We start from the raw sequence: 15,382 nt of genomic DNA, 5'->3' as shown, positions 1-15,382 counted from the left end.
TGCACCAGGGCAGCCTCTCAGGTTGGACTGACTTGACCGGTTTCCTCAGCACACCTAGGTGAGACCACAGCCAAGAAGAAATGACCAAAAGTGTTACATGCTCCTCATGGGCTAAATCCAAATGCAGTGAAACAAGCAGCCCCAAGAAGCATGCAGGAGTGTCTGTGGAAAATGGGCAGTGGGCACTGGAGTTTTCATAAGAGCGTGCACCGTGCAGGTGACACACAGGGTGTGGCACAGACAGGTGCTAGGACACCTGAGACAAATCGGTTGCCTACCTTGGCGTCAAAATCCAACCTGCAAAACTTCACTACATAGTAATGGGGTTGCGGCTTAGACCTCATTCTGTTTTGTTTTTGTTTTTTTATTTTTGCTTTTTCAACCTGGTAGTCTCTTTTATAAATACAATTAAGAGAATTTCATTGGCAAATAACTGTTCACAGCTGTCTTCCTTTGCCTCCCGCTTCCCACTCTCTAGCCTCCACCCCCTTGTTTGTCATGGGGGCTCCTAAACTGGCTGGAAAGAAAGAAAATTGACCTGCTGAAAAATACTGGTTCCCTCGTTCCTACAAAATCAAATCTATTTGCTGTACTCAATCTTGCTGAGGCTGCTACAAGTAACTAAGAATAATTTCAAATCACCTCAGAATACAGACAATGGTGTGTTCCCTAGGTACATGGCCAAGAGTTTCTGATACAGCTTTGCTCAACTTTTTTAGTAAAACTGTATTGATATCAAAATTAAGAATTATTCAAGATCACACTGGCAGAAACCAACCTTATGTTATTGGATGTAATCTTCCTAATGACTTTGGTTTACTGTGGCTAGCACATTTCTGTATTTACTATTTTTTCAAAAAGAAAGTGTGTTTAATCTCCTATCACAAGGTAATTTTTAAAAACATTGCAAAAATCACACGATTATTTAACTACTCTCTTCCAAAGTATAGATGTAACTCGTTTTATGTGTTCACTATGTTCCTGAAAATTTGTATGAAAATTTCAGTTTTTAAAAAGTGAGTTAAAATTGTAATTTCAGAGGTGCTTTGTCACCGTGTCCTATTTATGTTCCACTTGGAATAAGAACTAATATTTTACTAACATTTTATTTCACCCAGCCCACCATATAAATGTTCTGATAAGAAAATATTCTAGAAGAGCCCTAGGGTATAAAAGAATTTTCTTGCTATAAATACTTACCCTAAATATTTCTCTTTTTTAAATAGAGTTCACAACCTTGTTCAAGTGGTACGCTCACCCCGTCTATACGGGGTTTGGCCCTGAACCTGACACACTGACGTGTATGTAGCTGTTCATCCTTCCATGCAACAGCATGCCTCACACACACAGCCTGAAGTGTCCCTGTCTCCCCTGGGTGGCTGATGTGGCAGTTGTGGCTGTCCCAGGGGAGCACTGTGGCTGTGACCCACACCCACAGGAGAAACCCCATTCCTGCAAACACTGGTCCTTTCTCTAGCACACACACTGGGCCCCTTGGGACAAGAGAGTTTTAACAAAGGGCAATTCCAGGTGTAGGGGTATTTAAATCTCCACACTCCGCCATGAAGGTGATCACACACACACACACACACACACACACACACACACCAAGTAATTTGTAGGCCTTCTGAATGCAAACCAAGAGGGGGTGAACCTGCATGAAGGCGGCAGCAAGGTCTTGGGGGATGAACGTGGCTCGCATCTCAGCTTGACCACTGGTTCCCTAGGTCACATTCCCTCTGGCCTTGGATAGAGTCACAGCAATACGTGACAGCTGTCCTCACAGGCCTGTGAGATAGGTGTGTGGAACCAGTTAGTTGACTGCAGTCGTGGTTTTCAATCCTACAATCAAGTGGCCTGGAAGGCAGCATACAAAGGACTAACTCTGCGGGCAGGTTAAGTGGCACAATAAGGCTTAGTCCTCTTCCTGTGCATGTGCCACATTCTCTCCCCTTTCTACTTGACAACGCTTCCAAGTCAGGTTTCCACCAGTCATTCCAAAAGCTGTAAGAAGATGTTTTCCAAAGGGTGGGAGGGAGATGGGAAGTGAGAGGGACCACAATGAGATCCCATGAGGCCAAGCAAGACATAAACTCTGCACTCCAACGTGCCCCCTGGTGACAAGGAGCACTGGCTTTCTCACCCTGACTCCCGGGAAGTAGGGAGGTCGGGGAAGGATGGTATTGAGGGGCCATATGAGGGATCACACAGCAGAAAGCCGATGAAGCCCGCCCCCTCCTGATGGGGCTCACGATTTGTGCTGGAGTTCACGCTTCAACCTCTGACCTCCTCTGCAGCCTGACCACACCTCAGGGCTTGGCATCACTGACCCTGGGGGTTCTGGGAGCCCTCTTTGCTCCCACTTTCCTCCACCAGGCTGCACTCAGACCCTGTGACCGAGGACTTGCTGCCGCGAAGTGTGTGGGCATTCAGCATCTCCAGCAGCAGGTCGTAGACGGGGACCACATTTTTGCACTTCATGCTGAGCAGGTGTTCCATGCCCTTGTTACTAGGGGGACAAAAAGGTGCTGAGATTCCTTCTTGAAGCAGCCAAGGGAAGTCTGACATCTTCCCCGACAGAGCCAGTCCTCCACCCCCACCCCTGCACTTCCAGCCCTTTGCTAGCTATGGTTCTTGCATCTGTCTCCTCCAATGATCTACACGTAAGGACAAGTACAATGTCCTATGGGCCTTGGTGTCCCACGACCCACCCACAATGGCCTGATAGCACTGGCACATAGTGCGATGGGGTCTCGCTATTCACCACAGTTATGTCTACACAGTCTTCGCAAACACTGAACCATTGCTACTGGAAGAAATACAGGGTTAGGTTCTGAGAGGTCCTGGTCCCAACATTTTCACCAGCCATTAATACGTAACCTTGTTTCTTCTGAGTTATTGTTATAAAGACACTTTATTTAACACATACAGTCCATTCACTAACATTTAACTCACGGCCTACAGCACTAAAATTCATGCCTGAACAAAGTGTATCTAACACATATATTTTTTCTGTAGGGACATCACAGGTTTCTTGCACTCAGGAACACTAGAGAGCACTTCAGCACTATGCTTGGGGTCATTTTTAGACAGTGAAATCCCCAACAAAGCACAAAAATGGCAAAACGAGGCACTAAATAGACCATGTAATGGACCCTTGTTTACAGTATGAGAGCAGAAACGAGAAGGCAGAGCAGCACTTCGTGTGACCCCTGCTGGTAACCTAAGTATGGGTAACTCAAATTTTTTGCCATGCCGCACGTGTCCTCGAATGACCTCAAAAGTGCCATGAGTATTGATTTGGGGGTTACAAATAAATTTTAGCAAGCAGGCAAATTCACAAATAGGAAATCTGTGATTAATGAGGATGGACTGTTTCTGCTCTGCAAATGGTCATGTACTGAGTAATCATTAAAGAGGAAACAGAGGCGGAGGTCATTTCCATTTCCTCCCCCTTGGTAAAATTCTTGAGGTGTGTGTTGTCCTTTCTCACCACCCCTAGACTTCCCTCCTCGTCGAGGGAGCACCTACCTTCCATCCTCATGTCCCCTCTTCCAGCCCCATGGCAGGGCTACCCTCCTCCTGGGTGACAGCAAGCACTGAGCCTCATGGTACCAGCATGAAACCATCATCACACACCATCGCCCTCCACGAGCGCACACAATTTCCATATCCTGAACACACTCTACCCACGCCCTGCCTTCCCAAACCTACTGGGCTCACTAGTTCTCTTAGGTCTCACTCTTAACAACCTGATGCTATTGTAAGGAAAGAACAGCTCTTCGGGAAGCCTTTGTGTACCTCCCCAAATCACCAGCCTCAGAGCTGATCTAGAGGAGCTGGGTTTAACCTCTTCAGGAAAAGACCTCAGGACCCCAGCCCTGGGTGGTACAGAAAAAGGTGGCAGTTCACTCTAGGAGAGGAACTAACTGCCCCTTCCAGAGCTCCATAAACAAGCTAAAAGCCCCAGCAACTGAAAAACAGATGAGCCACACAGGACGCCATAAAAAGCTCCTATGAGGACCATGCCACATTCAGTGCTCGCTGTGGCCAGTCTTTGGTTACAGCTGTGTGCACTGATGATGCACCCCCTTCCCTTTCAGGGGTTTATTTTCCCTTAAAGGTGGCAATTCTGCCTCATCCATCTCAAAGTTGCAAAACCCTTTTTCCAAAGCTCTTCACCCTCGTCTGGGCATGTGCACAGCCCCCTCCCACCACGCACCCCGTGGAGCGGCCCCCCGCAGGGATTGTACCTGGCGTGCCTGACGTGAGAAAGGAGCATCAGCAGGTTAGCCAGGCGGATGGACTGCTGCTGGGAGGGGATGCCGCTCTTGGCAATCACCCAGACCAGAGCATCCGTCACAGCGTTCAGTAGATGAGCCAGTTTCCGGCTGCTGTCAGCCTCCTGGAGTGCCTCAGCTGAAGGGTACACACCTGGACAAGGCATAAAAAAGCCACGAGTCACTGCCCTGAGAGGAGAAAACGGAAGTCGTGTGCTCAGCCATTAGGCATGCATATGTTCTCCAGAAGGGAGGCCAAAGTGATCTGGGTTGCTCTGACATCTGCATGTCTGGTGAAACCTTAAAAGCATGGCTTCACCTGTGCATGGTGTCCCTGTCCCCCAAGAGCCAGCCCTATCACTGAGCTGGAAGGGAAAGCCTTCCAGCTGAATGCCAGATGAATGCAGGCAGACTCAACGGCCTCTCAGAGGGCCCCCTGGCCCAAAAGTGTGGCCTTGCCAAGCAGGAAAGGTATCTAGTTGCCTCAAACCATGACATGGTGTATCTCAGCTGCAGCAACAAATACCCACATGGAGATGGTCAGAAAGTGAGATTAACTCAACTCCTAGTCCCTAAGAGGGCCCCTCATCTACGGGGAGTTTAATAAACATAAACTAATCACCACCGCTATGCCGCCTCCCCCCACCCCTCTGTGCCACGCGCAGACGGCCACGGCAGGGCCACTGCCACCTCTGTCCAGGCCCTCAGCATCTCACTTCAGGTGATGCCTTGCTGGAGCAGGAAGACCACCGATTTGGAATCAGACAGACCTACTCTATATCCTCCATCTCTTGCTCTCTGACCCCTGACCAGTCACGCAGCTCCTCCAGCCTCAGCTCCTCACTGAGCAAAGCTTACAGGCACATGTCTACCTCCCCACAAGGTAGGTCGCTTCCCCCTTCCTGCCTGGCCTGGTGTCTAATTCCCCTCTGACTCTCGGGACTGAGATACTTGGCCTCCCAAAGGTTGCAAAACAACCGCTCAGGTAAATCTTGCCCTACTACCCCCTTGCCTACCAACCCCAACTCCTTGATTCCTGGCAGCAGGGGATTAATTAGCTTCTCTTCCAGGCTTTCGATTTCAAAGAATAAATAGCAAATACGTGAAGTCAACGGGGGAGCTGCTGACGTTTGACTGTAATGAGAACGAAGGATGGCTGGCACTCTATCATCCACAGAATTGGTTTTGGCAGTTTTTGTTCTCTACTTTTATTGGCATTTCCAGTTCAATTAATGCAACTCAGTTCAACTCAGTTCAACTCAGTTCAGTTAAGGCAAGGGACATACTGAACCACAACCATGCCAGTCCAGCGCTCCACCACATCCCTAGGGGTATGTCCCTCCATGATGTCTGATGATGCAGATGTAAAATATTCATCTTTGTTTGGCCCAGAAGCTGCTGCTCTAACCCATCTGCTCACCTGTTCCTCACAGGGACTCTTCCAGGCTCCCTGGCATGCTGGGGTCAAGCCTCCCATTGACCCCCATGGCAAATGGCCTGCCCTCTCACTGTCCCCACCTTCCACTCAACATGCCCTTGAGTGTCCAAAATGAAAAATGCAGATCATGTGGCGCCCTTCAATGAATTCCCAGCTCTTGGGGTAGAGTCCAAACCACTTGGTGCAGTTATCAGTGTACCAGGGCTCTCTCTGCTCTCTGCATCCTCAGTTCCCCGCACACCTCACCTTGAACACTGCTTTCGATTCCTTTAACAGGTGATGCCCTGAGCATACTGAGCTTTCTGCTTAGGTGCTCTTCCTTCCCTTCCCTCCTCCACCCCGTCTCCTCCCCTTCTCCACATCCCCTCCTCTTGCTTATCTACATCCATTCCTCCTTTAGATTCCAGCCTGGTTATGAACTTCCTTGTGGAAGCTTCCCTGACTTCCCTCTGGTCTGGGCTCTCCTCTGAAGCTCCAAAGGTGGCCTGTGCTTCCCCAGCAGAGGGCAGCACGTTGTCCTACACGCTGGATGTCCTCATACACACGCTCTGACCCTCAGTGAGACTGGACATAAGTACTGTGCAGGCACAGACCCTATTTGTTTGCCTTTATATACCCATCACCTATTACAATGACTGGCATGGAGTAAGCACTCATAAATGGAAGCATTAGACTGAATTTACATAGGTTCAAATTTTTAGCCAATCACACCATTATAATTGAAATGATAAACATGCATGTTGATGCAGATTTTAGGTACATACACCGAAAATTATAAATCAAATGAAAGCTTAGAGAAAATTATTTTAAGCTTATTTTCCCTTAAAATTGACCCTGGCTGCATTAACAAGTACTTTCTTTAACTACCCTTTAGTCTATTCTGCTACATGAAATGTGCTCCATGTATTTCTACTGCCATAAAGAAATCTTACATTTTTGGATTCTAAAAGGAGTCAAAATTATGTACCTGTACATATGTCAGTCTAAAGTGACAAAAAGTGAAAATATTTGGCTAGTACACAAATGTTCACAGCAATATTACTCATAATAGCCCAAAAGTGGAAACAACCTAAATGTCCACCAACTGATGAATGGATAAACAAAATGTATAATCCATACAATGGAAGATTACTGAGCCATAAAAAGGAATGAAGCAAGGCAGAAATAGAGACACAGATGTAGAGATCAAACGTATGGACACCAAGGAGGGAAAGGGGGCGGGGGGATGAACTGGGAGGTTGGGATTGACATATATACACTAATATGTATAAAACAGATAACTAATGAGAACCTGCTACATAGCACAGGGAACTCCACTTCGCTGTACAGTAGAAACTAACACAACATTGTAAAACAACTATACCCCAATAAAAATAAAAAATAAAAATAAAAAGCAGAATGCCAAAAACAAAGGAATGAAGTACTGACACATGCTACAACTTGGATGAAACATCATATGCCAAGTGAAAGAAGCCAGCCACAAAGGTCTACATTCTTATGATTCCATTTACATGAACTGTCCAAAATGGGCAAATCGATACAGACAGAAAGTACATGAGTGGTTGCCCAGGACTATAGGTGGGACAGAGACTGGAGAGTGACAGCTAGATTGGGGAGCACAGGATTTCTTTTAGGGTGATGAAAAATGTTCTAAAGTTGGTTTTGATAATGGCTGCACAAGTCTATGGATATACTAAAAACCACTGAATTGTACACGTTAAATGGGTGAATTGAATGGCATATGAATATCACAATAAAGCTGTAATTTTAAAAAGTAATAAAGTGAATCTTCAGAACCAAAATTGCAGTAACATAAAAGCTCCTCAGTACCTCCTTACGTCTGACCAAGGCTCCCCTCAGATTGAGCCCTGTGTTGGCTATTGGGTCACCTTCTCCATAAAGGAGCAGAGTCACTGCCAAGGGTGAGCCCTGATGAGGGGTTTGGGGATAGGGGTCACTGTGGTTCTGTAAAGGCATGTGCCGTATCAATTTTACATATGGGGAAAGATTTTACGTACAAAAAGATTAACCTGTATAAAATCATCCTGGGAAGGAACTGGGCTGTAGAATACCCATTTTGCTGCCTGCCTCTCTTTTCAGTCAGCAGTGCTGTGCCTGCACTTTGGGCATTCACATACCCTCTTGCTCATCAGACACGTAGGTACAAGGTAATCGCTAAGTGGCAGGCCCCAGGAGGGGCAAGAGACAAGACACAAAGCCCCCAGGATGCTCACTGCCCAGACACACAGGAAACGGTAAGGATTAACTCCTTCCAGCCCCCAAGAGTTAAGAACATCAGATTTCATTTTAGAACCAAATTAAATGACTTTTCCTAAAACTAAAGAAATACAGTAAAAAAGTCAAGATCTTGGCACACCACCACACACATACCAAAGAAAGTAAAATAAAATCAAGGACACAATTTCCTTTCCTCTTTATCGCCTGGGAACAGCTGTGTCCTCCTTTCACCAGCCCACCTGATGACATTCTGAGCAGCACATGGGGAGAGATGGGCAATCCCCCAACATCTGCCACGTCCTAAGGGTTCAAAGGATGAAGATATAAGCTCACCTCAACTGAAAGCAAATAAATCAGAAGAGATAACGTGTTTAATAAAAATTCCAGAATACTAACCAAAGGAAAAATGTTCTGGCTTTTGGGAGGTGTATGTGGGGTTTTGTTTGCCTGTTTGCTTTGAGGAAAGAACCTCTAGCTATGACCATTCCCTTTATCACCACCTCCTAACCCAGCACCATAAGAACAGACTGATGTTGGAAAGGTGTTGGTGACATGGACCCAGGAGGCTGATGCCTACAATGCTTTGCCCCCATGTTCTCCATCAACAGAAAAGCACCCATCTGGCCTCTTCAGCATCCTTCTGTGTGTCCTTTTGTATCTTGGCCTTCTCTGCCCACCCACATCATGGGAACCCTCACCATAAACTCAGAGTGAACCAGGGCTTGAGTTGATATCTCTTAATAATTTTCTTCATGTAAAATAGGCTTACCTGGTTCTAACTATTTCTTTCATTTAATGAAAAGTTTCATCCATATGAAAACTTTGTAATGAAAAGTCACAAAAGTTTGCAAAGCCCTAAAATTATTTGGATACATAGATCTTATTCCTAATTTTAAATATTTTAAAAGACTAATTATTTGCAGATTGATTCCACTCTGTTTCCTAGATTCAGTAGCCTCTAATTCTAACCAAGGGAGGACTTCCCTAGTCTCCAGGTTTCTGGGTGACAAGATGGCTGGTCTCAGGACTCTTAATTTGGATATGCTGTTACATTAAGTATAATACTCACATAACACCCTGGAGTTTCTAAAACACTTTAACAAATATTGTAATAGGTTGTGTTAAATGCAACATTTTCTGTTGTCTCTGAGTTTCAGGAGCCATATCAAAGACTGAGTATATATATTACAGTAATACCAGGCACTCTCACATCTTACCTATGCACCGTGGAAGAGGATTTGCTGAGAGGGAAGTTCGGATGGTGCTGCCTTCACCCCATCTCTCCCCAACAGAGAGGAACATGCTCTTCTAAGCCTGGTAAGGCTCAGAGCCCTCATTAGTGTATATATATATATACACTAGTGTATATATATAGTGTATATCCCTATTCTGGACCAAAAGCATTGTATCTAGTTCATTACTGTTAAGATTTTTATTAGGATCAAGTTGAATTTACAGACTATCTGTTGGGAAGGTTGACATCTTAACATACTGAATCTTTTAACCCATTAACATCTCTCTCCATTTATTTAGGATTTCTTATTTCTGTCAGCAATGTTTTGCAGTTTTCAGTGTGTGGTCTCACATGTTTTGTCAAATTTAACCTAAGGTTTCACAATTTTTTATTTATTTATTTTTTTTGCGGTACGCGGGCCTCTCACTGCTGTGGCCTCTCCCATTGCGGAGCACAGGCTCCAGACGCACAGGCTCAGCAGCCATGGCTCACGGGCCCAGCCGCTCCGCGGCATGTGGGATCTTCCCGGACTGGGGCACGAACCCGCGTCCCCTGCATCGGCAGGCAGACTCTCAACCACTGCGCCACCAGTGAAGCCCAAGGTTTCACAATTTTTGATGCTATTGTAAACAGTATTGATTATTTATTTCAATTACCAATTGTTCATTCCTACCATATAGAAATAAAATTTTTTTATATATTTCCCTTATATCCCACAATCTGGATAAACTCACTTTTTTGTAGACTCTTTGAGTTTTCTACACAGATTATCACATTTTTCGAATAAAGAGTTTTACTTCCACCTTTATAATCTGGATGGATGTCTTTTATTCTCTTTTCTTGACTTATAACACTAAAACTTCCAGTAAAACATTGAATAAAATTCATGAGAGTGGACATACTTGTCTTATTCCTGATAACAAGCAAGTATACCATTAGCTGTAGATTATTCATTAATGCCCCTGACTAGGTTAAGGAAGTTTCCTTCCATTACTAGTTTGTTGAGAGTTTTTAGAAGGAATGGGCATTAGATTTTGTCAAATGCTTTTTCTGCACATATTGGAATAATCATATGGTTTTTCATTATTATTCTGTTAATATGGTAAATTATGTTGATTTTCTTTTTTTAATGAATATGACATGATTTTTCTTATTTATTTATTGAATTAAAAAATATATTGAATAAATATTGCATCGGGTGTTAGTTGCAGCACGTGGAATCTTTCATTGCGGCATGCAGGCTTCTCTCTAGTTGTGGTGCACAGGCTCCAGAGCACAGGGGCCCTGTAGTTTGTGGCACACCGGCTAGTTGAGGTGTGCAAGCCCAGTAGTTGTAGCGCTCGGGCTTAGTTGCCCTGTGGCATGTGGGATCTTGGTTCGCCGACCAGGGATCGAACCCACGTCCGCTGCACTGGAAGGTGGATTCTTTACCACTGGCCCACCAGGGAAGTCCCTGTTGATTGATTTTCAAAAGTTAAATAACCTTGTATTCCTGGGAAAATCACACTTGTTCACAATATATTATTGGATTCTATTTCTAAAAAACAAATTTGAGAATTTTTGCATCTGTATACATGAGAGATACTGGTCTGCTGTCTTCTTTTCTTCCAATATGTTGGTCTGGGTTTCTTATCAGAGTAATGAGTTGGAAAGTATTGCCAACTCCTCAGTTTTCTGCAATAATATGTATAAGCTTGGTATTACTTATTCCTTAAATGTCTGGTAGAATTCTTGCAGAAGAGCCATCTGGGCCTGAAGTTTTCTTTGTGGGAAAGTTTGTAACTACAAATTCAATGTCTTTGATAGATATATAGCTGTTCAGAATTTTTAAGTTTCTTTTTGATTGAGTTTCAGTAATTTGTATCTTTCAAAGAATTTGTCCATTTCATCTAATATTCAAGCGAATTGGCATAAAGTTTTTTTAATATTACCTTATTATTCTTTTTAATATCTGCAGAAAAATAACGTCACCTGTCCCACTACTGATACTGGTAACCTGTATCTTCTTTCCTTTATTCTGATCAGTCTGGCCAGAGGCTCATCAATTTCATTGATCTCAAATAATCAGCTTTTGACTTTCTTGCTTTTCATCTACTATTTTCTTTTATTCTGTTCCATTGTTTTCCACTCTATCCTTTATTATTTCTTTTCTTCTGCTTATTTGGGGTTTCATTTTCTCTTCTTTTCCTAAGTTTCCTTAAGGTTGAAAGCTGAGGTCCTTACTTTCAGACCTGGCTTTTTTAATTGAAATATAGTTGACATACAACTCTAAGTCAGTTCTGGGTGTACTACATAGTGATTTGACATTTGTATACATTATGAAATGATCACCACAATAAGTCGAGTAACCATTTGTCTCCACACAAAGGTATTACAATATTTTTGACCATATTCCTAATGTTATATATTACATCTCCACGGTTTATTTTATAACTGGAGTTTGTATCTCTTAATTCCCTTCAGTTACTTCATGCACTCTCTCTCCCCTCCAGCAACCACCTGTTTGTTCTCTGTAGTTTGTTTTCTGTATTCATTAGTCTATTTTTGTTTTGTCTATTTTGTTTTTTAAATTCCACAAATAAGTGAGATCACACAGTATTTGCCTTTCTCTGACTTACTTCACTTCGCATAATACTCTTTAGATCCTTCCATGTTGTTGTAAATGGCAGGATTTCACTTTAATAGCTGAGTAATATTCCATTGTATGTGTGCATACACACATACACACACACACACACACACCCCACATCTTCTTTATCCACTCATCTACTGACGGACACTTAGGTTGCTTGCATATCTTGGCTATTGTAAATAATGCTGCAGTGAACATTGGTGTACATGTACACAAGAATACACATTCTTTTCAAGTGCACATGGAACATTCTCCAGGATAGATCACATGCTAAGCTACAAAACAAGTCTTAATAAATTTAAGAAGGTTAAAATCACATCAAGCATCTTTTCTGACTACAACAGTGTGAGACTAGAAATCAACTAGAAGAAAAAACTGCGAAAAACACAAACACATAGCATACTACAAAAAAAATCAGTGGGTCACTAAAGAAATCAAGGAGGAAATAAACATATACCTGGAGACAAATGAAAATGGAAACACATGATCTGAAATCTATGGGATGCAGCAAAAGCAGTTCTAAGAGGGAATTTTGTAGCAATACAAGGCTACCTCAAGAAAAATCTTGAGATATTCCTTTTATTGGAATATGGGCCTTGAATGCTACAAATTTCCCTCAAACTATTTCTTTAATTAATTTATTTATTTATCTTGGGCTGTGTTGGGACTTTGTTGCTGTGCACGGGCTTTCTCTAGTTGCGGCGAGCTAGGGCCACTCTTTGTTGCGGTGCGCGGGCTTCTCATTGCAGTGGCCTCTCTTGTCGCAGAGCATGGGGTCTAGGCACACGGGCTACAGTAGTTGTGGCTCGCCAGCTCTAGAGCTTAGGCTCAGTAGTTGTGGCTCGCCGGCTCTAGAGTGCAGGCTCAGTAGTTGTGGCACACGGGCTTAGCTGCTCCGTGGCATGTGGGATCCTCCTGGCCCAGGGCTTGAACCCGAGTCCCCTGCACTGGCAGGTGGATTCCCAACCACTGCACAACCAGGGAAGCCCTCCCTCAAGCTACTGCTTTAGCTGCAACCCCAACATTTTGCTGTGTTCTGCTTTCATTTTCAGTTAGTTCAAAATGCTTTCTAATTTTAATTTTGATTATTTTTCTGTGATCCATGGATTATTTAGATATATGTCATCTGGTTTCCAAACGTTTGGAAATTCTCCAAGATCTTTCTAATATTGGTTTCTAATTTAGTTCCATTGTGTCAAAGAAAATACTTTGTATGAATTAAATTCTTTTAAATGTATTCAGACTTGTTTCATGGTCCAGGATATAGTCTATCCTGGTAAATATTCAATGAATACTTGAAAAGAATGTGTCTTCTGCTGTTTTGGGGTTGAGGGTTTTTAAAATGCCAATTAGGTAAAGTTGGCTGGCAGTGTTATTCAAGTCTTCTCTATATCTACTGATTTTCTGTCTACTTATTCTATCAGTTATTGAGAGAGGGGTATTAAAATATCCCACTATAATAAGGGATTTGTCCATTTCTCCCTGCAGTTTTATCAGATTTTACTTCATAAGGTTTGAGGTTCTCTTATTTGGTGCATAAATGTTTAGGATTGTTATGTCTTCTTGACAAATTGACTCATTTATCATTATGAAATTACCTTCTTTATTCCTAGAAATATTCTTTGCTCTAAAATTTACTTTTTCTGATATTAATATAGCCACTCCAGCTTAATACTCTGTTCATTTTTTAAACCCTTTTTTCTTTCTATTCTTTTTTGATAGTTTCTACTGCTCTTGCTTAACAGGCACTATTTTTTCTTCTGCTATGCCTAATCAGATGTAAATCCATCAAAACATAGTTTTCACATTTAGAAATTTAATTTGTGTGTGTTTCATATTTTCCATGTCTCTCCTTAACCTGTTCATGCTTTCCTCTACTCCTTGGCCATACGGAATATAGTTACAGTAATTGTTTTAATGCCCTTGTCTACTAAGTCTATCATCTGCATCACCTGGTGTCTTTTCCAGTAATGGTCATTTTCCTAATAGGTCATATTTTCTGCTTCTTTCCATGCTTGCTAACATGTGATTGGTTTACCCTGTTAAGTGCTAGATATTCTTCCATTCCTTTAAATAGTCTTGAGCTTTATGCAGTTAAGATGCAGTTAAGTTACTTGGCAATAGTTTGATCCTTCCAACTTGCTTTTTAAGTTTCATTTGGTAGGACCAGGGCAGCCTTTAGACTAGGGCTTATGTTACCTCACTACTGAGGCAATACCTTTCTGAGTACTACAACCAACATCCAGTAGAGCAGAAGGTTTTTTCCCTGTGGCTGGTGAGAACATGAACTATTCCTGGCCCTGTGTGAACTTCCAAGTGTTGTTCTGCCTGCTCCTTTCTGGTGGTTCTTTCCCTGCCCTCGGTTAGAATCATAAGCATGAAATTAATGCTCAGCTGAAGACCTGAAGGGGATCCTCTGCAGGTCTCTAAAGCCTCTCTGTCTGGCTTGTTCCTCTCCAGTTCTCTCCCCTGAAAATCCTAGCCTCCCCAAATTCACAACTCTGCTCTCTCATTTCAGGGAGACCACTGGTGTCTACCTGGGTTACTTCTCCCTGTATTGCAACCTAGAAACTGGCTCCGGGCAGTAAACTGGTCAAAGGGATCACCTTGTGTCTATTCTCTTGGGAGTCACTGTCCAATGTCCTGTGTCTGTTTTACATATTCTGTAGGGTTGTTTAAATTCAAGGTGGCTAAGTGGATTCTGTCCCTGTGTTTGTTTTCAAGTTAATGCTATAAATAATCAAAAAGAAAAAAGCCTGTAACTTGAGATGCTTAAAATCTAGCATGGAAAAGACTCACCTCTCCTGACAGTGGAAATTTTCCAACATTTTCCTAACAGCAATGCAGAACAGAATAAATTCATTTTGAATGCCGTTATGACTACCAAGCCAAAAAAATTTCTTAAGAAAAGATTTCTTAAATTTGGATTTACTGTAAACAAATCCTACTCACTTACTGTCCCAAGTGGTAATTACATCACATGCCTACCTCACCCTCTGTAATTCTCTCTACATGGCAGTTCTGTCAGATGCTGCAGGAGGAATGCCGTAGCCTTAGGCTTTCCCATTTGCACAGATGTTTCTAGTTTCCCAACAACACAATATGATGTCCAGAGGCTAAAATGACTGTGAGGAGCCTTGCCAAACATAAGGCTTTACACTGCAAAGTGGTGTAACAAGAAGCAAACTGCTTTCCAAGGAGCACTTTGCTGCACAGAAAAGAGTTCTAAATTATTTCTGCAAGTAAGAGAAGCCCCATAATCTGGCATTTGATGATCCTCCTGTACCAAGGTGGGAATGAACTTTCCAGGGAAATCTTTCCTTTAACAAAGACAAATGACAGCAAAAATCTGAGGTGACGTCTGTAGGTAGATTCAAAGAGAAGGTCAGAAAAAGTTGATTTTCTTCCACAGTTTCATAGGTCCCACCTGGACATTTCCTATATGCACATCAACTTAATCACTGATGTAAGCTGGGCCCTCATATTATTTTATAGAAGGTGAATGGTAACAATAAATGTCAAGAAGGTGCCAGAAGCTCCAAAGCATTTAGGAGTCTTCT

General features: G+C 42.9%; 1 protein-coding gene across 1 annotated transcript in view; it reads right to left on the bottom strand.

Annotated features, from left to right (window-relative positions):
• Positions 1 to 2,084: 2,084 nt before the first annotated feature.
• The window catches only part of ESR2 (estrogen receptor 2), a 47,562-nt gene continuing 34,264 nt past the window's right edge, over positions 2,085 to 15,382 (bottom strand). Inside the window, exons 7-8 of the mRNA XM_007460065.1 lie at positions 4,254 to 4,434; positions 2,085 to 2,509 (exon numbers count right to left, since the gene is read on the bottom strand). Of these exons, the coding sequence (XP_007460127.1) occupies positions 2,323 to 2,509; positions 4,254 to 4,434 (368 nt within the window). The 3' untranslated portion in view covers positions 2,085 to 2,322. The remainder of the gene's footprint in view (positions 2,510 to 4,253; positions 4,435 to 15,382) is intronic.

This window comes from Lipotes vexillifer, unplaced genomic scaffold, assembly GCF_000442215.2.
Source record: "Lipotes vexillifer unplaced genomic scaffold, Lipotes_vexillifer_v1.1 scaffold672, whole genome shotgun sequence".
In the NCBI taxonomy this organism is placed as follows: Eukaryota; Metazoa; Chordata; class Mammalia; order Artiodactyla; family Lipotidae; genus Lipotes; species Lipotes vexillifer.
This window is presented reverse-complemented; position numbering and strand designations above follow the sequence as displayed.